The sequence below is a fragment of the Vidua macroura genome, chromosome 6 (assembly GCF_024509145.1).
Source record: "Vidua macroura isolate BioBank_ID:100142 chromosome 6, ASM2450914v1, whole genome shotgun sequence".
NCBI lineage: Eukaryota > Metazoa > Chordata > Aves > Passeriformes > Viduidae > Vidua > Vidua macroura.
The window spans coordinates 11,988,983-12,015,562 of NC_071576.1; the positions used below are offsets into that span (position 1 = coordinate 11,988,983).

Genomic DNA, 26,580 nt, shown 5'->3' on the forward strand with positions numbered 1-26,580 from the left:
AGTGCCATGTTGAGTCATTTCTTGAACACTTTGGGGTGGTGACTCCACCACTTCCTTGGGCAACTGCTCTGATGTTTGACATGTCTCAGTGAAGAAGTTCTTTCTGATGTCCAACCTTCTCCCTTGGTACAGCTTGAGGCCTTGTTTCTCTTGTCCTGCTGCTTTTTGCTTGGGAGAAGAGGCGGAGCCCCACTTGGTTAGACCCTCCTTTCTGAGAGCTGTAGAGTGATAAGGTCTCCCCTGAGCCTCCTTTTCTGCAGGCTAAACAACCCCAGCTGCCTCAGCCACTCCTTGTATGATGTTGCATTTAAAAGGGAGCCTGCATTAAATTACTTTCTGCCCTCCCACTATCCAGTTTTTCTGGTAGATAAGGTGATAATTCTGTTTTATGTATGGAGATGCTGAAAGAAATAATGAAAAATGAGATGGTTTTGCTGGAAAACTTTTGCACAGATCTATTATAAAAGAGAAACATCTTTTTAAATTCTTTCTTGCCACGTGTTAGCAAGCTGGGAACACGTACCTAACAAATGTTCTTCTTTTCCATAAGAAAATCTTTCAGCAGTCCCTCCTCTAACTGCATTCATTAAATTTTCTCTTTCCTCCATTTCTTATTGCAGTTTCACCTTCCCCTTTCCATATTTTCTGTACATCTCATACAGCTGACCTGCCCAGAGACCTTGCAGTGGTGCAAGTGGTGCCTGCCTTCCTGCACGAGGTGCTGCTCGTGTTTGCAGAAGGTATTGGGCTGAACATAGGCAGGCTGTTTATTGGCCTCTTCTCTGTGCCATTTTAAACGACTTTGTCACTACTACTTTTCTTTTGGAGCCTTTGGGGCTAGAGGACACAGCCTGAGACATTGCTCCTAGGAGCTGAATTGGTTTCTGTGAATCTCCAGCCTTTTACTTCCATGTGCAAGGGGCAGTATCGGAAAACTTCCTGAAACTCTTGTAGTGGTTGGAATATAACATGGTCAAGAGCTCTGCAGGATAATGTAACTACTTAAGAAAACATGGTCTGGTTCAGAGGGCAAGAAATACATGGGGCTCTGGAGAAGAGGGGAATGGTAGACTTGCCATATGAACTTGAGTAGTGTAGATGAGGGCTAAACTACAGTTGAAAGGCAGAATTCAGGCAGAATTTCTAAAATGGAGGTAGGAAGGAAAGTTTAAGCAACTGTGTGCTAGGTAATGACCATGTCAGAGCTGAAGTGAAGCTTTTGAGCTGGGTATCTGAGCCCCCCTTTGTGTTTGCATGAGGCCTCATGAATAGCCTTCATTCAAGGGAGCTTACTGTTGAAATAGTCCTCCCTCTCATCCTCTGGCTATTTCAATTACCCAGCTGGGAAAAGGGAGGATACAATACCAAGATTAAATTATTTCTGACTGGGGTTACAGAAGGAGCACGGGGAACCAAATCTGCATCTCCAGAGATCTTGGAAACCTGGAAATCACCTCTCTTCCAGTCATAAACAAATATCTCTAGGGAGAAATTCTGATATTGTCTGAATATCATTGAAAATTAACTGCTTTGAAGTACAAACCAATGTTTTAAAGCAGGATAGAGAAAATGATTATGAAGTTGGAGGTATTCAGTGAAAGATAGAATACAGTCAGACCTGAACTAAGTATTCCATCTCTAGCACAGCACTACCATGCCAGGAGCACAAGGAGTGTGTAAAGGACAGAGGTACAGAGGTAATGACTCTTGTACATTATCCAACCTACTTTACAGAGAAATGTCTGCTAGGAAGCTGAATTAATGAGGTAATTAGCAGGAAGCCATACTAGTTTATAATTTAACTTTCACTGAAATTCTTACCTTTTCAGTAACAGTCAAATGCTGTGTTAAGGTTGCCCCCATTATACCTCGGGTGGTGATAAGACCCTCTTCCTGCATGACAATTTCTGTGTGACCCTTTCTCTCTTCACTGGAAGTCTGCACTGTGCTCAGTGTAGCTGGCTTTAAAATTCTGCAAGGTTTTAAAGAGAGAAGTCATGCTGTTCAGCAAGACAAACTACTGTATTCTAGAGCTTTGTTTGTCTAGGAGGTGGAGCTGCAATAAAACCATGCCCAAGCAGTTATGTGCAAGTGTACTGTAGTTAACAAATTTTGCTGCTTCGTGTGTTCAAAAAGCAAAGCATCTAGTTGGAGCAGGAATAATAACTGATAACTTGGGAATCCTTACAGAACACTGAACCTGCCAGCTTTGAAACCTCTTTGTCCTCTGGTTCTGGCCCAACTCCCACTACAAGCGCCATCCCAATGGTGCACAATGCTTCTCTGATGGCAACAGTCTTATGGGAATTGTAGCAGGGATGAAATTTTATTAGACTTGTGACCTAATAATGAATCTCGCCGCATTTTTAATATCAGACTGAGGAGAACAGACCACCCTGCAATTTTCTTTGCCTGCTGGAGGAACCCATCTCTTAGATTTGTATCATGGTAGCAGAATGCAGGGTAGAAAACAAAGCGTAGGCAAGGCTGTGTCTGTCATTTTCTCAGTTGTTAATTCTCTCTTGCCCAGAACCCTCAACAGAAGAATATTACGAGTGGTGAACAGGGCTTTAAATATAGTGTGCTGGAGTCTTGGCAATTGATAAAGTGGATAAATATCTCATTGTGAGATCCCACCACCTCTGAAATGAGAAAAAATAGTTCTGACTGAAGGAAGCAATCCATTGCCTTTCAAATTATGACACTGTGATGCAAAACTTATATCAGAAATCTGCTAAGAAGTATCTAAATGCATTTAAATACATCTCATTTGGCTGATCTTCAGAAGCTTACAAGCAATAACAAGTAACTTCAGGTAATGGCTGTGCTATCAGATCTGAATGTGAAGGTTGAAACACACCTGACTCTGTGCAGCCAAACAGCTCATTCTCTCTCTTCTTCTTCCAGGTGAAGAAGATTGCAGCAGAATATTATGATAACCTCCCACATCACCAGTCCTGGATTCGAGTTCTGTGGGACTTTGTTTTTGATGACACTCTTGGTCCTTATTCAAGGGTTAAGAGACTGTGCAAGCTGGCAAAGGAAAGCTAACGGGGTAGCTCCGCCTGCTGCAGTGGTGTGTGTTTGTTCATTCCCATGACTTCAGTTTTCTGCAGAAATAGAAGGATCTTTGTGTGTGCTGAATTAAAGTTGGTGCATGCTGCTTATGCCAAGAGGATGAGTGTGAAAATTAAGTTGTCTAAAATTTTACACAACTGATACTTTTTAATAAAGGATATTTGTATATGCAACCCTCAGAACCTAGATTAGAGTGAACTATGATTAGGTAAACCTTTGGTCTAGGCTTAGAAATAACTTCCTGGGGCACATGTGCCTAAACCTAAGTTTTAACTTTGTCTGTGGGGGAATGTTTGTTGTGTGTTATGTGTAAGCATGTATATGTGTAGTTAATGTATGTGGTTTCTCTTGATGCCAGATTGGAAGTAGATGCTCTGTGTGCACAGGACTGTGGAAGCAGGGAAGACTGGCATGCAGAAGTAAATGATACTCTCTGGAGAACACAAGGGTGTTTTTAGCTCAATGTCTTGTCTAATCTAATATCTTCTGATAATTGCTAATAGCAGAAATTTTATATATGCAATGGAATATGTTTATATTTTTGTACGTCTGTAACATTATTTCAGTAGCTGCTGTTTGATCTTTATCCCAGAGCTTTGTCTAAACCTTTTCTGAATGAATTTCCATTCTTAGGATATAATACTATTGCTAACTGACAGATCTGAACTGTGGTAAGGAAAAATCCTTTTTTTAGTGTTCCACCTACTTCCTGATCAGCAGCATGGATGTGCTTCTGAGGAACTGGGTGGTCCTTTCTCACTCCCCTTTCCAACAGTATTCATAACTTCATGTATCTCACCCTTTTCCCTACTGTAAGTCCTCTGGGGAAAGGATAGGTTCTAGTTTTAGTTTTTCCTTGCCAAACTATTAGCATTCCTTGTCACCTTTCTTGGTCTCCTCTATAGTACACCCCTTTCTGTGCATGGGAGTTAGGAGTATGTGTCAGTGGAGATGTCTTCATCTTCATGGTGGTATTTGTTCTAACTGCTTTCAGAATAATGGCAATTCTTTTCCTCTGTTATTCAAGGGGCACAACTTGACATTTGGGAAGCACATAAGACTCCAGCTATATAAAATTGCCACTGGTGGTGTTAAGGGGATGTACCTGGAACATGGAGATGGGGTAGTTTCTGTCTCTGTATCTCTTACTTGGTGCTATTAACATTAACCTTCATCTCTCATTTCCACCTACTGGCATACTAAAATCTTCCTGCCTGTCCTCTCCAATTATAAACTTCTGGCTATCCTCAATAATTTTGTATCCTCAAAAACTTTAATCAGCATAACCTTTTTCCAAGCAGCACAATATCTTGGGAGTGAGGAATTCAGATGCCGTCTAGTAAATTCCCTCTACCACAGAAAGCTGGCAAAATATTTCTGTTCTTACAAAGTGGTTAAAAGAGAAACTATACATATACAATTTCTGTAGCCCTCTAACAGTTTGGGTTTTTTCTTCTGGAAATCCATGGCTGTAACAAAGAAAAATATTATTGTGCAGCCTCACTGGTCCCTCAGAGTATGTGATTAGATCTGGGAAGCCTGATTTCCTGACTAAACATGATTTTGTTTCTTCCTTCAGCAGCACTGGATCCAGTGAGCCAGTCTGTTCACTAGGCAGCTGAGCAGGGTTCCTCCTGCAGCAATTTGGGTTCCTCCTTCATTTCCCCATTCTCCATTTTTCTTACTCATGTGATTTTGGCAGTTGGGTAAATAAATACCCAGGCTTGCTCAGCAGATCAAGATCCTTTGTAATATAGGAGCTGAACACCAATTATTCACCAATACTGTTTTGTGCTTTTGGATAAGAAGAGCAAGAATGAGGCTTCTGCCAGCACTTCAGCCTTTACTGATTCCTCAGGGATGAACATACCTAAGGCATTATATCTTAATAATTAAAGCTGCTTTTTGCTGGTGTGGGAACTTCCATTACCTTTGTATCAGTGCTCATGTCGGGGAATTTATTTTTTTATTAATTTACTTCAGATTTTGCTGGCACTCTGATCACTTATTCAATTTCCTGTGTCTTCAGCAGCTGTTCCTCAACTCTCTAGTCCAACTTAATATAAAAACCACAATAAAGATTATGCCATTTTCCTCAGTATGACTGTTGTCCTTATCCTCTTTGATGAGTGACCTTATGCTGTAGTTCCCTTACTCAGCTGTTTCATGATCCGGTCACACATCTGCTGTGGACTACTAACCTGGCCTGACACAGAGGCTCTGGTGTAAATGAGCCAACCAAAATTGTCAGCTGCTTCTTCACCTGCCTCCCATCAGTATTTCCATCGTGGTCCCAACTTGTTTAGCCTGGGCAGCCCCACAGCCCTCCTGCACTGTCCATCTCAGCAGGAATTGGGTGGAAGCCTGCAGTGCCTGCAGATGTGCAGTGTGAGCTGAGTTCCAGCATGTGGGGTGCTGTTGGGGAAGGCTGTGATCCTGTTCTCTCCATGGGCACTTGTCCTTGCTACTACCAGTAATGTTGGCAGGAAGGGTGTTTTTAATAACCACAGGGCATATGGGTCTGGGTTAAAAGTGTGTTCGAGCTATGTATAGTTTTATTCCCTTTGCTTAACAATTGATCCTTCATTGTTTGGGCACACTAAGGCTCTGGCAAATGGCTGTAGGATAGGAAGGACTGGAGAGTGATGTCCCCTTAGATTTCTGCTATGTAAGATGCCTGTGGCCTGCCCTGTTGCAGTGGCTCAACAAACCCAGTATAAAAGGACAGCCTTCTCTGCAGAGACAGCTGGCAAACTGAATTACTGTCTGGGAGGAGAGAATCCTCTGGTAGTGCCACTACTGGAAATCAGCCACCTTGCACATCCCTGTCACTGGAGCTGAAGGCTGGGAACTGGCACAGTGCTAGTGATGCCAGGACTGCTCCCCTGCCAAGCTTCACCTTCCACCCCACGCACTTTGCTCCCACTATTAAGTGTCCCTGTGCAAACTTCAGCTTATTATGTTGTAATTATATGAGGCCTGCAAAGGTAATTGAAGAAAGTAAGAAAATCCCATTTACAGCAGCTGGCTGATGTTAACACAGGGGCACACTTTATCCAGGCTGTACAACATGGTTATTAGGTGACCTTAGGCAGAATGCCACATTCCAAGGAAAAACATGAACCATGCCAAGCACCAACCTCCAGAACCTTAGTTAGGATTACAGGAGAATTTCACAAAACAGATGTGGTCTTGCAAAGCAGCAGTTTTGAGGAGCACTTGCCATTAAATGGATTTATAATTAGGAAATGCATGAGCCACTGTAAGAGATTTATGCAAGAGAGCATTCTAATCTCTGTCCAGGTTGTTCATACTGGCAGGGCTCCTTCTTGTGGTCCTGGGGTTGTTGCAATGTGGTGCACATCAGTGTCTACTTGCTTTAGTTCCCATGTGGGTCTCAGTCTGGAGCTCACTGTTGCATTAAACTCAGATTTCTCCCATATTTAATCTGCAGTATAACCAGACTGTGAAAAAGACTCAGTTGTAAAAGGCATTTGGGTTGCTTTGAAGAGTGCTGAAGAACACTCTAAAACAAAACAGGTAACATTTTACAGCTGACAGCCAAACAGGACTCATGCTGCCTCCTCTGCTGGGCCTCCTGTAGCAGGCTGGCTGTCCCTCCTGCCAGCTGCCTGCTCCACCAGCAAGGGGACAATCACAGGTTCTCCTGGACTGCTGCATCAGGCTCTGCTCCCAAAACCAATCCTCAGGGTCTGGCTTTTGAAATAAAATCCTTATGGAAGCCTGAAGAAATGAAAGGAATTTGGAAAATACTTGACAGATTTCAATAGCTAAACTCCAATCCCTTGGCTTTTGGACAAGAAAATGGCATCAAGACAACTAACGTGCAAAGCTTGCACCAGACTAAGTCAAGCAGAAATTCCCAAGATTGCTCTTGAAGCCTCAGGATTTAGCTTTTATATTTTTCAGATTCTGTGCTTTAGTGTGTAGTTCTGAGCTCCATATTAAGGGATGATGAGCTCTCTTCACAGAGTAGGGAGACAAAACAATTCCTTCTCTAGTTGGGGACCAAGGACAGCGGATACAAATTTCAGGCCCAAGAACATAAACAACGTGGACTGAAGAGAGAAAAACAAGAAGGATGGGAATTCATAACCTAAAGCTCTAAGTAGACAATTAACTCCAATATGCAAATGGACCAGAACTTACGAAAGTGAGAGACCTCGTAACCAGTCATCCATTTTTGGGACCATTTTTGGGTTCATCCAATATGCATGGTGTAGCCCTGGCTGGGCTCTTGTACTGCCCAAGGTGTATCCATTGAGGCCTTTTAATAAATACCTTTATTCTTTAACTCTTTAACTCTGTCGAGCCTCTGTTCCAGGTCAGCCTTGAAAAGGCATCACTCTGGTGGGAAGAATGGCTGTAAAGGAAACAACTTCATGGCCTGGATGATATGACTGGCTATGCACTGTTAAGTGTTCAGTGTCATGTACCAGTAAAGCTCAAGACCTGCACACCATTAACAAATTACCCCCCTTAAGTCCCTAGCCAGCAGTGCTGTGCCTGGGATTTCAGTTTGCATCCACCTAAAACCTTTGGTAGCCTTGTTCTGCATAAACATCTCCCTTTTATTACTGCAAATCTGCAGGAGTGCAGATGATGGGACCTGTGGTTTTTTTCAGTGACAGCAGGAGATGTGGTGGGACAGATGGTGGTGGCCTCAGAAGAGCCTTAGGCCACTGTCCTTCACTCACTTTGGCAAGAAGTTGCTGAGGTTGTGGCAGCCTGACTGCAGGACTGGTGCTTAGCCAGCCATGTGAGAGGGCTGAGCAGGTGAGGGCCACGTCTGCCTGTGAGAGAAGGCAGGGCTGCTGCCATTGCACCAGCCACAACACACTCAGGCTCTCTCCTCGTGCTCTGCAGTGCAGGAGGCAGAGCTGCCACCCCACAGTGAGTCTCAGTCACCTTCCTCTTAGCACCAAGTGACACAGAAGTGCAGGAACTGAAGGGACAAATGACACAAAGAAAGGCAGGGCCGTGTGGACAATAAACAGTTTATTACCAATATGAACACAGATACTGTGATGCACTGACGTACCATTTTTTAATATTGTGATAACTCTGAGACAAAGAACTTGTTGGCTGACAACTAAACATGTCTCTTTCTTCTGGTGATGCCTCAATACATTTCTGTTGGCAAAGGATCTTCATTTACATTGCAGACTACTAGTAAAATTACTTTGAAGTCATCTATCAAAAGCAAATGGTTCACGTGTGTTCTTATCTACTACTAAAAAGAAAGGTAATACATTTAAATAAGCAAATACAAAATACAAAAAAGGCTGACAAATCCAATGTGCAGTGTCAGATGAAATCTAAAAAATCCAGAAATTTAAAATTTAATAATCTTTAGATTAAGACTTGTAAAATGAAGCGAATCCAAGGCAGCAGCAAGCTTCAAAGTGTGCTGAGTCTGCTAATAAAAAGGGTGTAAGAACAAAGACAGTGCCGGTGTCCTCTCTCACCATCTTGCATGACCTTGGTACACTTAGAAATGATCCAATCTTCCTAGCATTCTTAGTACCGTCCAAATGCTTTGCAATCATTATGTTGTACTGATTCTACTCAACTCCTGCCGTATGGCTAGAAAACCAAACCAGAAAGTTAGTGCATAGTGTTAAATCCAGTGAGATGGAAAACGCTAAGTGCAGAGGTTGCAGAAAGTACACGCTGGTAAAAGGATGAGTGGAGGGTAAAAGGATGAGTAAGGGTAAGCAGTCAGCTGCTGGCTTGCAAACTGCAGTACTACTGTGAGAAGTTGCATCTGTGGTGTATGTGAATGCCTCATTTTGCACTGGAATGAACTAGGGAGGCTCTGAGGGCCAAGCTGCTGGGACAGTAGCGTATGGACAAGGGTCTCTCCAACTGCAAACTGCCTCGGAGGTTTGTGAGCACACAGATCTAGGGCAAGGGCACAGGGAATGGATTTTAGCTGCTTTAGTCTCCTCTTTTTTCCCTTCCCTGTGAATCTAAGGTGGGGAGTGCAGGGTTTGGACATGCATCTTCCTATGCCCTAATATGGCCTTCAAATGGGAATTTTGCTGTGCATTTAAATAATGACCCTGAAAAATACCTTTAGCTGTAAACTGCAGAGCAATTTATAAAAAAGTACTGATACATTTGGTACAGCTGCTGTACTTTTCAATGTATTATAAAAATATATGGCTATTTGGAAATCTGTAATCAAGTGAAGATCTGAAATAACTCTTCAAGCATGGAAAACCTACAGAAGATTTTTGGGAAGGATTTTCGGTTAGCTTCCTTTGTCCCCTCCTCATCCGGGACCTGTGTGGTCGGCAAGTTACAAGTGATTTCATGCTTGCTGATTGTGATAAATTGATGTGCCATGGGCTACAGGCAGGCCCTTTCTCACCCTCCCACCTGTGAGAAACACCAGCCAGTGAATTTCTCATAGGCTGGTGGTAAAAATGCTCATCAACAGCATAATAAAGGATGTAAGTGCAGTATTATGGTCAGAGCTCAGATAAGGTAGATGCTTGTTCTTCAAATGTGTGTATAAATCAGAGCTGTTCAGAGAAGTCTGAAAACACCAGGGAACTCTGCAGTTCCTATCATCTTATCTATGGAAAATTAGTCATAAAGATGAGAAAAATAATAATTTTTCTCTTTCTTACCATCAATTATCTCCTCTTTCACTTTGTGTAACTCTCTTACAACTTCCTCCAATATTTCCTGATGAGACAAAACACAAGTCAGCTGCTCAGAATTTCCTTCTAACTGGTGGAAGAAAATGCAAGTTTAACATGGTTGTGCTTGTCCCCCACCTCCATTGCTGGTCAGAGCCTAGCACTGCTAACAGCTATGTCTGCACTCCCAGGCACGGATGCAGAGGATGCTGGCATATTTACTTGCACATTTCTGTGCAGACATAATGATGAAATAGCAGTGAGATTGTGCTCTCTTGCTGCTCACCAGCTAGCCCTTCCCTAGGCACCTAGTTATAGTGGAAATCAGAAGACTGAACAGCCGTTTTGCTTGTACAGCGCATGCATGGGGGAAAATGGGTAGCTTGCCAAATCTCTAAAAGTGCAAATGACATTTTCACTCACCTGTTTCATTCGATCAAAATCTAAGGCATCCATAGCCACATCATTGCTGCTGCTCACTGGCTTCATCCTTGAGAAATGGAAAAAAAGCATAAAAAAGGCAGTCAGTTTTCTGCAATGCGTGCTAAGCTGCACCCACCTGATGGTGTGGATGAAATCCACCCCACAGAGCAGGAGCACTTGTGCTGGACAGGAGGTTCCCTATTGTGCTGCTCAGGAATATTTGGCAGCCAGAGAGCAGCACTGCTCCTGTATGCACAACCCGACCCTCAAAGATGCTGTGATTTTTTTTTTTTTTTTTTGTGCTGGGACTCCCAATGATTTCAGATTAGAAAATGCTGAGGGGATAAAGCCTGTTGAACATTGTGTTTTATTACAGCATTTGCAATTTGCCAGCTACATGTCTGGTTTTCTCTCTCAGTCTCTTTTCTGTACAGCAGCCCTGTCCTGGCAAGCTAGGCTTTCACTGGGTGCTAAAGTAATAGTAGATTACAGCTTAGAAAAATTTTATTGGGAAAATAACAACCCACTAATCCTTTCCGTGGAAGACTTCAATGAGTCAGGAGTGGCTTGTTGATAGTGTTATGTATCACAGTCATTTTTTATTGACTCAGAAACAAAACCAGTCTGGCCTTAAAGGCTAGTGCACCTGAGTGTTATCAATCTTTCTGCACAGTATTAGTCAGTGGGTTGAACCATGATGACATCTGATAAAATAAATTAAGGAACTAGATGCTGTTTGCCTTTCTCTTTTAATCAGTAACTCTAAAACATAAAAAAACTAACCATGCTATACAATGGCTTCAGATAACTTTGCCATCATCTTTAAGCCCAAACTGGGGGCTGGTGGAGATGCTGCTGCTCCTGAGGGTTGCTTGGTCTTGCAACCAACCCTTCCTTGGGAAATCTTGACATGTGTCCTACCGTCTCACAGCTAACAGAGTTAAGAAAGATCCAAATGCCATCATCCTGATCAGGAATGGAAACAGGTCACCTTTAGAAACCTGCCCTGCTCTCCCCACAGATGTCTTTCAAGCAGGCACCACTACTACTGAGCACTACTCCAAGTGCTAAATTAGGAAATAATTTTTCTCACTAAACTCCTCCTCCCAGGATGCAATGCCATTATAAAAGATAGCTACTGAAATGTGATGGCTGTTTTAAATAGCCCATGTTTCATTCCTATTTGCAAGGAGGAAGAACGGTCTTTTTCTATCTATTTGAAGCTCATGTATTTCCTGGAATGAACACATTTCACTGGTTTTAGGAGAGCTGGCAAAACTATATTTTGCTATAATAACACTGATGTATCCCTCTGAATGTTTGGGCAGAACATGTTACAGCATTTTAAACAAAGCAGCAAGTATGTGCAGATAGTTGCCATTGGCAACTTACCTCTCTCCAGACTATCAGCACTGTTGTATACCTAGCAATGCAAAATAAGTGACATCTCTTTGCAGTAAATATTAGACATTCGTAAGCCTGTATTCTACCTCCTTATTCAGCTTGTCCAGTAACACCGAGTGGTCCTAGACCAGCACGGGAAGCAAGCCTCTCTAGCTGTCCAACGTAAAACTTTATCTCAATCTCTGTGATTAAAAACATGGGTGCTGATCCTGAAGCTTGGCTATTCTGACTGAGAGGACTTCTGAAGTCCTACTTTAGGTTTCTTGGCTTTTGACACCTGCTGGTTTTTGTACCCCATGGGTCTGAAAGATCTGTCTGTGGTGGGGCCTTTTTACATCTTGATTTTATTACCAAGTTTCACTCTCCTTTCTTAAGCACCCACTGCAGTGGCATGGGTGGAAGAAAAACTTCCCTTATCCCAGCTGCAAGCTCTTCAGATCATTTCTGCTTTTGCTTTTTAATTTCTGCAGAGGTTGGGCAATGAAAGCTTCACGTATTGGCAGGGTCACCATGAACCTGCTGTAGAAAGATGGTCCAAAACGTGATTGCCACATGGCACAGCAGTGTCAGACCCATGTCTCTGACTCTCACACACACATGGATGGTTTAAGTGCTGGTTCCAGCATGATTAACATCTGTAATGCCCAACTGAGCAGGGGGCTGTTTCCATGGAACAAAGCTCTGACATGACACCTTCACACTTTGTGCAGCGACAGACAAAGCAGATTGCAAGAGGATGAGTCAAAGATGCGGCAGAAGACGAACACTAGTGCTGAATGATGGGATGAGCCAAAGGACAAGCCGAGACAGTTAAGAAGCCAGGCAGTTAGCCAGTACCTAGAAGACACGTGGGATTGTGTGGGGCTCTTAGCTTCACAGCTCTTCACCACTGATGGATTTCTACAGCAATGGAATGAAACGAGACATGAGTCGTGCGCGTGCCACAGGGACAGCGTGACCATCCCGCCTGCTGGCCAGCCGCAGGGACACCCCATGCAGCTCACCTAGAAAGTAATGAAGATACAGGCTTCTCAACAGAATTGCTCCTTTCCCATGGCTTCTTCCCAGAGTCTGAAAAGCAAATGTGAAAAGTTAGTTTATTATTTTTACTCTAAAAATAAAAATATCCTGAAGCTGATTGTCTTATACAGTTGCTTTCACTCAGTGAGGATGAGGGACTTAGGACAAGAACCAGGAAAATGAGATTGCTGAATGAGTGCATTTGCCTACATTATTGGGAAAGCATTAGCAAAAATCTGCTTAGTGATCCCTTTAATTAGGGACCACACAGTTAAACAATACTAAAAAGAAATGGAAGTGGAACAGCAGGAGGAAAAGCATAAATAATGTCTATTAGGAAATACAGGCTAATTGCTGCAAGGCTTACTTTATTCAGTACAATATTTATTTATATTTTAAATTAAGAAGTCTTAGGTTTTTTGTCTGCATAGTTGGCAGAAAATGTGGGTGTATGTAAAAAAGGGCAGTAAGAGCCCACTATGCAAATCTCCACAGAGAATTTATTTAATGTGTGCACTTCTAACTCACAGAACATTCCCAAAAAGCTGTACTACATAACCCTGGTTGCTGAAAGTGCTTCCTATCACCCCAGTCTCCTAAAATGAACTGTTGCAGAGATTTGACAACTTTAAATACAAGGATTTGCTCCTCTGTGAGGTCCTAAGAACCCTTTTAAAAGAATTACAGGCACTCCCAGGAAATTGTTAGATCTCATTGACATACACCTTTCTCCTGGCTTCCTCCCCTTCCCCTGCAAAGCACACAAGTCATGGCTTTGTTCCAAAAGGAAGCTGGAATGGTTAAATAGTCATTCCCTTGGGAGAGATTTCTCTCAGTATGCGTGAAAGCCAAGACTGACGCAGAGAGGAATGTGAGTGCTTGCAGCTCATCTACTCAGATACAGTTATTTCAATTAATTTTAGGAAAAAACAATTGAATCTAGGAACTCTCAGGATCAGCCTTATTGCAACGAACTAGTAGTTTGACATCCAAACCCCAACTAGTATAGATGAGGACATCTACACTACAAAAAGTAAAATAATACAGCTTTTTTCTCTTAAAAGATTTAGGTGTGTAATGTTGAAGACACAGATCCTCAGCTACATGTCTAACTAAACTGTCTTGCAATTTTCTTGACTGTGAAGCGTATAAAGGTCATAATTTCTTACTGAATACAGGTTTTAAAACCACAAGTGTTCAGGATTTTTTCTGTTAGTTACTGTTAGTTTCTGCACTCAGAAGTAGGACAGTGAATCCAGAGTCTAGAGGTGGTGAAGACTAGATTAAAAAGACAGCTACAATGCCAGTAGTTCGACTTAATTAATACCTGATGAATTTTGCTGCTGCTGGGCAGAGCCTCGTGTACTGGTTGAAGGAGAGGTGCTAGCATCATCCTACAAAGAGAAAAACAGGACATTACTGAGTTTTAGGGATGAAGTGCAGAGACTTCTACTCTGGAGACAGCTGCAGCACGTGTGGTACAAAAGCCAGTTTCCTCCCTGTCCAACAGGCACTGTTGCCAAAGTATGGGCTCAAGGCCATTTAAACTTTAACTTTCTCACACTGGATGGCAAAATACATCCTCTTTATTTAGTTAATGTGGACACCTTTTCATGATAACACTCAATCACTCTTATCTCTGTATACCAAACCAGGTAAAGCCACTCTAAAGTGCTGCCTGCTGTTGCCTAAACACAAACCATCCATTTCCCAAATTTAGAAACTCTCTGAGATGTGGAATCCGAGCCACCTAAAGGAACTGTTGCTACATCCCAGTCTTTCACCCCAAGACAGCCACCAGTAACAGAGAGAGGAGTTTAGGTATGTAACAGAATGTAACAAAATCAATCAGTACTCCTCTTAAGTAGAAGACAAACACTTCATCAGAGATTTGGACTCTTTTATCTCGGATTTATGTGTGACAGATCATAACCCATTCATCCATCTATTTGGCATGACAGTATTATCTAGCAACCTTCAAAACATACTCAGGCAAAGCATCAGCTCTGCATTGTAAGATGGAATTGCACCCAGTTTGAAAGAACATGAAACGTACTCAAGACAAAAATTAAACAGATACTCCCTAAAACACTTTTCTAAAAAGATTGGTGCAATTGAGAAGTTTGATTTGAGATATAAACTAATGTAGAATTTCAGCAAGAGAGAATAAGGGACAGAAAGCAGAGGCTGGCAAGTTAGAAGCTAAATGGTGCCTTTCCTCCCCAAGTATATGGTTCACAACCAGCTTTGGGGCAAGATTAAGAGCAATGGTTGCGTAGTGAGTTCAATAGGCAAATTCCATGCCTGAAGCATGCCTCAGACAACATGCAGAAAATAGCTGCTTTTCTCCCTAAACAGTGAAAAGTGCTTATTCCTGCTCTTCCTACAAACCTTTTTGCTTGGGGCAAGACCTAGATTATTTTAATGGACTCCCTACTGAACAGCTTTGTGTTTGGAGAGAACATCTCTACACAGGCGATATGAGGCACACAGAATGCTTCATGACTTAGCAGCTGTGGCAGAAAGCCTTCACAAGGGTACTGACTAGCAACAGGAATGCTGAATGAGCAGCAGCCTGGAAAAGCACCACACTGGAAAGGATGCAGTGCAAATCCTGCCCTCTCCTAAAACTGGAAAAATCTTCCACACTTTACCAGTTCAACAGGTAAAAAGTGTTTTCATCTGCATGTTGGACTCAAAATTGTTGCATCAAGTTCAGTCTACAGACTTAGTCAAATAAAACCGCTTGTATAATTGCTTTTGTGGAAGAGAAATTAATCAAAGTTCCCCAAAGTTGTCCAAATTCTATCTCAGTTTAGTGTAGCTATCATGGTCACATATTTTGACTCTTGCAGGAGCCAATGGTTAATACACCATTTTTCCTTCTTCCACCAGGCACATTCTCTGTGCACTCTGGGGTCTGAAGCGAGCTGATTCTTGGTTTGCATGGAGGTTGGCAATCCAAAGTTGTATTGCAGGGCTGATGGTCCACTTCAGCTTAGCTCAAGCCTCAAATATAAAATAAGAAACATGAACTTTATCTCAAGTTAACTTGCCATAAGGTTCAATGCAACTTCTTACAGGCAATAACCTCCTGCTCCCCACAACACTGGGATTAGACCATGAAATAGAGCTCATTAACTTGTTTTAGACAATACCTCCCTACAAATAAAGCAGCTGTTCCTATTTATAGGGTGCTGTTCCCAGGAAAGGTGGGAGCAGTTACATTTGGCTTTGGATCGAATGTGCACATCTATCCCTGGATCAGCACTGCCTGCCAGACACAGTGAATGAGCACAGGACTTCAGCTTACAAGGACTCTGCAAGAGCACAAGAGGGAGGAGTGTTTCACTTACGTTTTGGCTTTCCTCTTCCTTTTTATCAGCTGGCTTGTCTGACTGTGATGCTGCTTTCCTCCTTTGCAAAGGAACAGGAGATAGGACACAGTCAACCCTCTAGAAACAATCCTCATGGGAAGATGAGATTCAGGCTTTGGTGGGAATTCCTATTTATTTAGCTCATCCCAGGGAACATAACAATGGCTGGTTGTATTTGGTTGTGTAGGGCTGGGGTAGAGGTGAGGAATCAGATCCCAGTGATACAACTCAGGGAGAGGGGCAATATTATGAGGTGGTGTTTAACAGAGGAATGCAGGGTGTGGAGCATAACGAAATGTGATGAAACAGAGGGAAGAAGCAAAGCTGGGTATGAAACTGGGCGAGAAAAGGATGGCTTCTCTCAAGGATTCGGGAAGTCCTGGGTCCTACACAGGAGGAACAACTCACCCCATATAAGGGATTCTGAGGACCAACCCTGCCCACAGTAGGTGGCTCAGGTGGGTATTGCAGTGATGACACTGCTCTTAGCCAGCTTCAGTGTCAGTTTGTCACTTGTCCTATATCCCACATCCCTGATCCTGCACAGAGAAAGGGCTGTAGCAGTGCTCCCACCTGATGGTAAAACTGTCAAAAAAGCCCTTCATCCCAGGTCAACCCTCATTGGGAGAGACTGGGCACCATTTCTACTCAGCCAAGACCTCTTCTTCCTTCTAGAGTGGGAAAGCTCTGGCTGGAGACAAGGAATCAGGAAACCAGCCCACCCACCTGGTTTTCAAGTGCCTTTGGTGAACAACAGGAGATTATTTTTGTCTCAAAACCACTTCAAAGGCAGCAGAGCTCCTAAGCCCTGTTGTCCCAGTGGCAAAGAGCTGCAATCCGTCCACTGGGGAAACTGGACATGACAGTAAATAAAGATGTTGGTTGTTTATTTTTGAAAAATACATGGCAAAACTTCTTAGTCATTAGCCAAACTGGATGATGAAAAGAAAACCAAATTCTTATTTTTTAAACCCTATTTAGGTTCTAAACATTACTCCAGTGGGCCAGGTGCTGAGGCTCTAGAAATCCAATTTCCCATTTTAGATCTTTAGGGGAACTGCAGCTCAAGTCTCCACGTGGACTTTGGTTGTGCTGAACTTTACCCTTATCCACCTGTGAACACTTCCCTTAGCAGATGTTTTTTTAAAACATCAATCTGACAGATTTTTCATTTAGTCGTGGTTCTGAAGTGAAGAAAATTCAACTCAGGAAAAAAAATCTCAGAAGCACTAAGAAAGGCTTCTGAGAAAAGCCTCACTGGATACACAGCTTGGAGGATTTGATGAAAATTTGACAAAAAACCAAACAAACTGAGCAGCATGTGTCTGTAGGACACAGTGCTCTGTGGGAATTATTTCCAGATATTTAACTGCATTAATAATTTTACTAAATCAGTAATAATTTTTTGGTGTTTCTCTAATATTTACGCGATTTTTTCTAACAAAAAGAAGTTGTAATTGTTACAAATCTAAGTGAGGGAAATATTTCCCAGGGTGAGAGACCAGTGTTAGATTTATGTCCTGCAACAAACTTAACTGGGTTGGGAGTGTCAGTGGTCTATGAGTTCATTATTCTGTTTGTACTTTAGTCCTGAGGCAAAGGGCTGCTCTCACAGGGCCCACTGAATCTAGAGAGTGGTATTTCATAGTATCTGAGCTCTCAGAAATGTTTTCCTCTATTACTTACTAAGCATTAGACATATTCCCTGTTTCTGAGCATGGGGTTTACTGCTCAGAAAAGGGCCCCTGAGATCCCATGCTCATAACTCTGATTTCTGAATTGAACATGCTCAATTTAAAACCAAACTAAACCAATATTTTTTTAACCTCCTGGTAACAGTAGGCAAATAAAGCAGGTAAGTACAACCTGAAACACAGTGCCAGGTTCTTCCTTTCCCTATGTCATCACACATAAAAAGGAATTTGCAGCCAAAAGAAATCCTCTCAGTATCAGCTTAACAGCATGTGCCCAGACTGCACCCTTGAATGGCACATGTGTATTTCCAGGTACCTCCATGGCTTTGTGAAGAAAACTTTAGGGGATAACTCTGTGGCTATCAGCTCCCTGGAAAAGGATTTGGAACTCAGTTATTTAAAGAGTAGAGGTAGCACAATGCTTACGGCAATGCAAGTGCTTTTGTCAAGACACACAGAGAATTCCATCCTAAATACCTGAAGACACAAGATGCTACTGCCAAAAGCCATCCTGGAGTACACTTTAGACTAGAACAACCCAAGTGTGCTGAATTTCTATGTCCAAACACATGAGCTGTCCATTCAGCTTACTTGGTTAACAGAGCTAGTTACCCCAGCATCAACAAACCTTACTTTGCCTGTAGACAACTTCCAGTTAGGAAAGGTCACTCTTGATACAGAACATGCCAAGAATCCATAAAAAACTATTAAGAACTGTCGAACTATTTTAATTCCAAAAAGAAAGAAAATTATCTATTTGCTATTTTATTCTGCTGGGAACTTTTTAGAGTGTTGTGTATTTATTTACTACTTTTCAAAGGATTTCATAAGGATTTTCAAAGAATCCACAGCCCATGTTCCGAATTTCTTCTGAAATGAACAGGACACGGACGAAAGTTAAAATCAGACCTTTTGAGCTGAGAACTGTCTTTGTACTAAGAGAACATTATTTAAAAATTCCATCTCTGTGTACCCTACAACTTTACCTACCCTTCATTATTTTATTCATCCTTTTCTTTCATTATTTGTAAGTTTAAAAATTTTAGATCTAAAAATATAGCATCTTACACTAGGAAAAGGCAGCCTATTTTTCCAATGCAACACCTTTTGCATTAAAAGTTGAGCAATACTGGTGACCAACATCCATGCAGGACCTGTCATATTGCCAGGAAACACCGACTGCTAACCACAAAAATGACAGTGTCTTGTTCCACAATTTGCTGCAGATCTCGTGGGGCTTACTAGAGGAGTAAGTACAAACCTTTTTGCCAGCAATTTATTCATTTCTTCCATTAGTCCTCCTCCTCCGCTACTTGTTCGATTGGCATCGCTCTTAGAGACCCCACTGGGGCTGGACCCTCCTGAACCATCTTCTGGCTTAAGAGAGAAAACAAGACTGGAATTAATGAAAGGCTTGCTTTGCAACCACACCCTTAATGATTAGTTTTCCCAAGTGTTAGGAACAGCGATCACAATCACAGCCCAAAACCAGAGATAGGATGTGTTCTGCCTTGGGAAGAAGACCCACAGGAATATTACTAAAACCAAGACAGATCTGGGTGACGTAAATAAATGGGCAAATGATTAAAAAATCATTAATCATCACAATCACCACAGTGTTGCTTGTTCATAATTATTTTTATGCATGGTTAAGCAACCTACATGGACAACTACTGACCAGGCCTCAACAGTCTACACTGTTTTTTTTTGTTAGTATAATGTAGTTTTAACCACTTAAAACAAGTGAAAACACTAATGCAATGGTGGACTATGTGGAAGTAGCGAAATCCTGGCAATGTGAGAAGTCACAGCCATTTGCTAACTCATGTTCTGAAGGGAGTAAACTCTACCCAACATTTCCTGCTCAGCTTTATTTGCACTGCAAAATCACATTTAGAAATTCACCCAGTGGTCAGCTGAAGCATGTTTCACCATGCTTCACTCTGGGTGTGCAGACCATTACACCAAGTTGTGCCAGGCTTTCCCGCAGCAGAGAAGAGCCCACTGGGGAGTCGCAGTGCCACCTCCTTACCCGCTGAACTCTCCGTAGTTTGGCACCAGCCAGAGCTGCTGCGAGCCCTGACACTGACCCATCTTCAGCGCCCTGGCCCGCGCCAGCTGGCAGTGGGGGCGGTGGGGGCGGCGCGGCTCCCATGGGTGGTGGAGGGACTGGGGGAGGTGGCGGAGGTGGGGGCCCCCCAGATGAAGCAGGGATCACAGCAGCACCACTGGGGTGGCCAGGTGGAAGTCCTGGGCCTGAAATGCAGAGAATAGGAATTAGACGTGAAGCATGATCTCCTCCAGCCCACAGACAAGGTCACATTCCCACTCCCAACACCACGGCCTGAGTCCAGGACAAGTGGTTGACGCAAGGGAGCACCATGCATGTGAAGAATGGGAAGAGGTGCTTGTATCAGTGATCATCCAGCTACAGTTGTGTCCTCCTGAGAGACCCTGTCACTGACAGTCTTCTCCCTCCTCTTCTCCCTGGCTGGGCTAGTGTTTCATTCTGTGTCAGAATCAGAGCACAGACAACGCTTCCCAATTTATAAGCGTCATATTCTTCTGCTTCTCCCACAGCTTTCTATATGGAGATAATAAACTCCACGGACTTTGGTTGACATCAGCTTTTCAGGAGAGTTGTGGGCTACAGTGACACATCCTCCTTTCTGTCATGCAGAGGGTGTGTAGCCTCAGCCAGTTTTGCAGAATTACCAGGGCAGACTCCATCCAGCTCCAAGTACCCCAAGGCTCTGCAAAGCTCCTCTCAGCAGCAGCCTGTAGGAAGGGCTGATGGTGGCAACTCCATTGCAGTGTTTCACCTGTCTGTAACAGGTCATTTGAACAAATACACCTCCCCAAGGGTATTTCCCCATGCACCCTGTCGTAACAGGCTACTCTTGGTATGTATCCACAGCTTCAGTTGTTCAGTAAGTGTTACTTTGAAAGACAGGTGGGTTTTGACTGAGAAATATTTGGAAGCCATATTTAACATTAAGAGCTTGTTTTTCTTATCTAGGTTTTCTTATAATATTGCCTTATTTCTGTGGTTACTTCTGCCATTATTTCACACTCCCAATTCCATTCTTGAAATGAACCATAGCTGCTATTAGAAATACTTTAAACATTTCAAGCCCTCTTTCGTTCATGAACATAATAGCTAGTAATTCATTGTCGGTACATTTAATTGTAATTGCAAAACTACACCCACCTAATTAGAGGGCAGCCTCAGGCAAAAATTGAACTGAGTCAAAATAATGGAGTGATGTGAGTTTAAAATAACTGTATTGAACTAAGTGGATTTCAAGCACTTACATCAGCTGAAGGACTGAGCCTCCAGTGGTTACGGTAATACTTTTAGCAGAAAGTAAAAGGAAATGTCTTAGTTTTCTTCTTTTTCTAGGCACATTACTTTAGCATTATATGTGATTATAAACCTGAATAGATCCAAGTCACAAAACATATACTCTGAATTGCAAATAGGCATTGCTTGCAAATTGTTCTCACTCCGCAGGCTTCATTTTAGATAGGCATGAGAAATCAAGACCATATACAAGGTGGCCAGACCCAAGCCCTTGATCTGCCTTCAATGAGAAAGGTTTGCTGGAATAGTTACAGTGACAAGCCCACAACTATACATGCAGTGAATACGAGGAACAGAGTTTCTTGAATTAAATAAATTGCACAACCACAGGGGCTTCTGGGTATCTTAAACAAAATTCATGTTCTATGTTTCACTGGTAACAGAAATACCACTTATCAAAAAGAGTAAAAATCACAACCTCTACCAATATCCTACAAAGACAAGAAACCTACTGCAGACCTGGCCTCCAGCTTCAGAAGAGCCCATCTGCTATGTTTGGACCAGCTGAAAATAGGTTCAATATGAAGGTCTTTGAAACAATTTGACTCTGCTGAATGCCAAAAATCTCGGTCTGGGATAATACTGTAGGAATATAAATTGCAACAACCTGACTATGGGGGCCTGGTTCTGTAATTTTTACTTTTTGCCTGGTCCCTGGACCTGTCTGGAGTGATTTTGAAATTTTTCCACCCTAGTTTCATAAATCACATACAGCAGCAGTAGCTTTGGGTCTCTCAGCCCTTTTTCTATTGGTAGGGGCAGTGCCAACCAGGCTTTTTGAACAGGTGACAGCTGAGGCTTTACATAGGTCCCAACTCATTCAAAATCAGTACTTACTCAAGAGGGCAGTGGCTGATGATGTCATGTAAGGAGGGGTCCTCCTGGGCATAGCCACCTCAGACACAGCAGCGTGAGGGGGAGGCAATGGAAGACAGTGTGACATGGGCTGACACCACTGTTGTGCAGGACAAGATGGCAAATGGGAGGATGGGGAGGGAGCCTGGCCAGAGGAGCTGGGGGGGCTGGCGATGGTGGGCAGCGGGGAGCAGGGTGCAGCTCCTAAATGTGGAAAGAAGGACCCATCCACACTTTTCACCTGGGTTCCAGGGGGGCCTAAAGCAATTTGCTCTTCAGGATGGCCATTCAGGGGTACATTTGCTGAGGTCTCCCACCCTGCTTTATCTGTGGCTGCCTTGACCCTGTCAGGTGGGACAGGAATCACGGGCAGGATGGTGGGACCACGTGGCTGCAGGATGTCACCCCTCTGCAGAGATGGTGCATTTGTGGCAGAGGGAGAAGAAGACTGAGGAGAGCAGGAAAGAGAAGAGCCCCCGAGAAGCTGGTGAGAGGGGAAGGGGAAGTGGGAAGGATGGAGAGGCGGTGGAGACAGCGAGGTTCGCCTGATGCCTGGCATGACAGTCCTGCCATTTGGGCAGGGTGGAGGGGAGGAACCTGGGGCTGTTGGCAGCTCAGAGGCCGAGTGCCTGTGCAGGAACTGCGGGGGCTCTCTGGCTCTCTGCTGGGCTAGGAAAGGGGACTGACTAGCGGGCTCAGGGACAACGGGTGCTGAAGAGACAGCGCTGGCTTGAGGTAGTGGGGGGAGCACAACACCAGAGGCAGGAGCACTGCAGTTACTAGAGGCAGGAGGAGGAGACTGAGGATGAGAGGGGGGAGAGCATATGCTTGGTTGAAGGGTGGAAACTAAAAGAACAGAAAAGACAAAAGAATAAGGTGGGTACGCAGGAAGGAACGAAACCAAGGCAAAGTGGAACGGAGGAAAAGGAACCGTGAAGTAAACGCAAACAGAAACTCAAACAAAGCAAAGAGGAGATGGTGCAGGCACCAGCTTGGGGATTTCCAGCCCTCAGCAGAACTGGAGGGGTGTGCAGAGCAGAACCCTGGCAGCACGGGATGGGCTGCATGCTCTGGTGCCAGTGAGGCTCCTCCAAACCCCACGTGAATCTGAGTCAGGATCACGAGCATCACCTTTGCACCAGGGACAGGTGCAAGGGACATGCTGAACACAGAGGTGGCCACCTTGTAGGCAGAGAGGGAACAGCCAGCAGCCTTTAGGAGCCACATCCTATTCCTTGTGGATGCCAAGGCAGGATTTTGGCTAAGTTCCCTATACAGAACAGCACACTAACCTCTGCTGAAACAAGAGTCAAACTCTTTCTGCCACCAAAGGCACGTGTGTGTGTTTGAGCTGGTTTCTAGTCAAAAGGTTTAACAGCTGAGGAAAAATATTTCACTTATGTAGCCAGATTAACTGAGAAAACTTTCCCAAAGCCCAAACACAAGATGGCCATCTCAGCTTGCTTGCTCTGTCTCCTTTCAAAGAGACAAAGCCATACTTTGCAGCTATAAACTATTCCTGTCATCTCTTCTCTGTTTAGTGCAATTTAATATGCTATAGAAGATTTTTGTAAGCTCATTAAATATATATATATTTTTCCATTAAGTTCACAGAAGACTTCATGATCACAAACTCCCCAGTGAAGAGCATCCAGAGCTGTATCTTCCTCTGTGCTGTAGTTTGTTTTGTGCTGCAGAGCAATGGAGAGTGCCTGAGCACATCCAGCACATCAACTCCTTTGTGCTGACACCCCCTGGAAACACGGAGTTACTCTTGTGGTGGCTGTGCTACTTGCTCTCCTTGGGGGGTGTGGAAGAAGCATAGCCAGGCCCCCTTGGTACACCTAAAATGCCCCTCAGCTGCACAAGTTTTGCCAAGTGCAAAACATGCCTAGCTCCACATGCATGCCTCAGACCTGAGACCCTGCAGAACAACACAACCGTGCCCAAATGCATGTACATCTCTAGCTGAAAATCTAATCTTTAAAATGTAACTGTAACTATAACTTACTTTCAGCAATCTAGCTTTTGTACAGCACCCCACAAACCCCAACAACAGCAAGAGACAGTCAGGGAGAGCAGAGTGTATCTGCTTGATTTGATACATGCCTGTGGTAGAGGTTCTTCTTTCCAGAGATTCCTGGCGTTGTTGCTGTTGCTCCATCACTTGTCTAAAACAGCAATGAAAAAACCCTTGGTCATTAGGTATTCCTTATCATTTTGAGTAAAAGCTTTATACCCTGAGAGGCACTGTGTGTCTGGGGAGAGAGCTGATCCCGTGAGATGGAGGTGGGTCTGATTTCACTTGCCCTGGCCACAGCAGTGCCAGTTCCCACCCTGGGAAGCTGAACCAGGACACAGCCCTGCATGCACCGGACACTGCAGGGGTTGGTTGATCCATTTAAGATAACTCCTCAGCAGCTCTGCACAAGGAATAGGCAGTGCCCAGTGCCCAGGAGAGCACAGCAAACATGCATGCTGTTAACCTGAAATGTATGAACATTGCAAGGAAAGAGTAAGTGGCATCCCACATAAAATCACAGAATCATGTATTGCATAAGGTTGGAAGGGAGTACTGGAGGCCATCTAGCCAAACCTCCCTGCTCAAGAAGGATCCCCTGGAGGACACAGTCCCCAGGATTCTGTCCAGACAGCTTTTGAGTATCTCCAGGGAAGGAAATATTCAAAAGTATGCAGTCCAGAGTCTTTTATGGATCAGGAGCCCAAAGCACTTGTAGAATACTAGCATATTAGAATGAAAATTAAAGCAAAGCTTCATCTGTGTTTTAGGGCTGACTGTACGAAGCCTCTGTTGCACATCCAAGCCCGTTTGGCACAGCTGACAGCCCAGCACAGTTGTCCCTGTGGCACCAGCAACACCAGCAGCGCTGTGCTCCCTCTGCAAACCCGATCACAGCTCTGCACTGCTGCTCTCCCGGCACCTTCCCCCCAGGAGCTGCCAGCTCCCGAGTGCCCAGGCCTGGTGTCCAGCAGGGAGAGGCTCGGGACAGCTCTGACTGCAGGGATGTGCAGTTCCAAGGGCCCATCAGCAGAGTCTGCTCTTGCACGCTGGACTGCTCCTGCAGGAAGGGATGTCCCTGACCCCTGCCACAAACCCACCCTCACTTGGCTCCTCCTAAAAAACCTGATAGCCAAAAACCAGAATACTTGCCAGGCTTCTTGGCAAGTGCATGGATATGGAATAAAGATTTCAACAATATGAAAACACAACTCCGAATTTACCTTGCTGAAGCATTTGGTAATAAAGTTTATTACTATTTTCCTCCACAGTTTCTAAGTCAAATTTGCCTTAATTAGTTTCATTTATCTTTAGATCAGTCTTCACTGTGCAGTTTTCTCTTTTCTTAACAGCTTTACTTCATGGTCTGTACAGTAAAGGAAGCTCAACTCTAAGCAACATTTCTATTTTGACTCCTTGCACAGTGTTTTAAGACACCACCCTGTTACATCTTTACTTGTACTTTCCAGAGTCTGCAATGCTGAGCAATTCTACCTTATTTATATATCAACAGAAGCGTTTAAAGCAAAAACTAGTCCATAAAAATAAAGTTATATTATGTGGAAAATAAAGAATATTTTAATTTTTAAAACAAATTTTCTGTGTTTCATATGTAGTTCAATATATGGTAAAGGAAAATACATGATTTTGCTATGGAGGGATCAATCCTAAAACGATTTTATGTTCAGGACATGCAATCCATGCAATTTCCAGAAAACTGCAGGTTTCTGAGAAAATTATCATATGTGCAAAGGTGAATCACTTTTGAGAAAGTCTAACTTGGTTGATTCAACTGGTGTCATTTAAGATATGACACTTTAAAGCAAATAAATAGAAATATTTAGCTCAACACATACCCTAACTCTTTCTTGATTGTTATGAATGCAACACCATCAACTGCACTGCTAAAATTTCAGTTGTTAAAACATGTACTAAGAATTTCCTGAGCATACTGTCCCCTACCTTAGCTTGGCATTTATTAGCAAAATTTGATGGTGAAGAACAACTTGATACATACATTTTCCTGTTTAAACCTGGGGAAAATTCTAGGTTTACCTAGAGAACCAACCAGACTGGAAAATTCCAGTCTGACAGAACAGGAAAGAAATATGGGTAAAACACCCCCAAATCATTAGAGCTGCTGCAGAACAGATTGAGGTGCAGGGTGCAAAAATCCATAACAGGGGTTAGCCACTGCCACTTGAACTCACTGGGTTTCATACCAGCCCTTTCTGCCCTTGGTCAGAAGCAGTTTATATGTGCCAAATGCACCCTCCCACACGTGCTAAAAGGAGAAGTTCTTAAACTCTTAGGAAGTCAAATTTATTCCAGTTGAACTAAATAAAGCCTGGGATTGGCACAAGGCTACTTAAGGAGAAAAGTACAAGAGAAGACCAATTACATTCTGACTTAAAAAAATATTCTTTAAACATTTGTGTAAAGATTTCTAAAAAGCCTTTTAAACAGACAAATTTGCAGGGTAGATACCATAACTTAATTTCCTTCCTGCTTATGTTTAAAAAAAAAAAAACCATCCTAGGCTTTAAATTAGGTCTTCTCTATGCTTAAAGAATGCATCAGCATAATTAAAGTTGAAAGTCCTCTAGTGCAGATGCAGTAATATCTAACTTCATCTACTGGCATATCTTATTCCACTCCAGTGGAGCAAAAGCAG

The 26,580-nt window shown here is 43.2% G+C and overlaps 2 protein-coding genes across 5 annotated transcripts in view; one reads left to right on the forward strand and one right to left on the reverse strand.

The window, feature by feature from the left end:
* The window catches only part of DEGS2 (delta 4-desaturase, sphingolipid 2), a 39,382-nt gene extending 26,985 nt beyond the window's left edge, over positions 1-12,397 (forward strand). For 3 of the 4 annotated variants that reach the window (XM_053980023.1, XM_053980022.1, XM_053980021.1), the window contains exon 3: positions 2,908-5,179. In XM_053980023.1, the coding sequence (XP_053835998.1) occupies positions 2,908-3,051 (144 nt within the window). In that variant the 3' untranslated portion in view covers positions 3,052-5,179. Of the gene's footprint in view, positions 1-2,907; positions 5,180-12,286 lie in introns of those variants that run through there. The other variant, XM_053980024.1, reaches the window with a different exon arrangement.
* EVL (Enah/Vasp-like) overlaps positions 8,081-26,580 on the reverse strand; it is a 116,552-nt gene continuing 98,052 nt past the window's right edge. Inside the window, exons 6-15 of the mRNA XM_053980019.1 lie at positions 23,996-24,057; positions 19,700-19,923; positions 18,929-19,044; positions 15,953-16,013; positions 13,924-13,990; positions 12,581-12,647; positions 12,414-12,476; positions 10,173-10,239; positions 9,738-9,795; positions 8,081-8,685 (exon numbers count right to left, since the gene is read on the reverse strand). Of these exons, the coding sequence (XP_053835994.1) occupies positions 8,648-8,685; positions 9,738-9,795; positions 10,173-10,239; positions 12,414-12,476; positions 12,581-12,647; positions 13,924-13,990; positions 15,953-16,013; positions 18,929-19,044; positions 19,700-19,923; positions 23,996-24,057 (823 nt within the window). The 3' untranslated portion in view covers positions 8,081-8,647. The remainder of the gene's footprint in view (positions 8,686-9,737; positions 9,796-10,172; positions 10,240-12,413; positions 12,477-12,580; positions 12,648-13,923; positions 13,991-15,952; positions 16,014-18,928; positions 19,045-19,699; positions 19,924-23,995; positions 24,058-26,580) is intronic.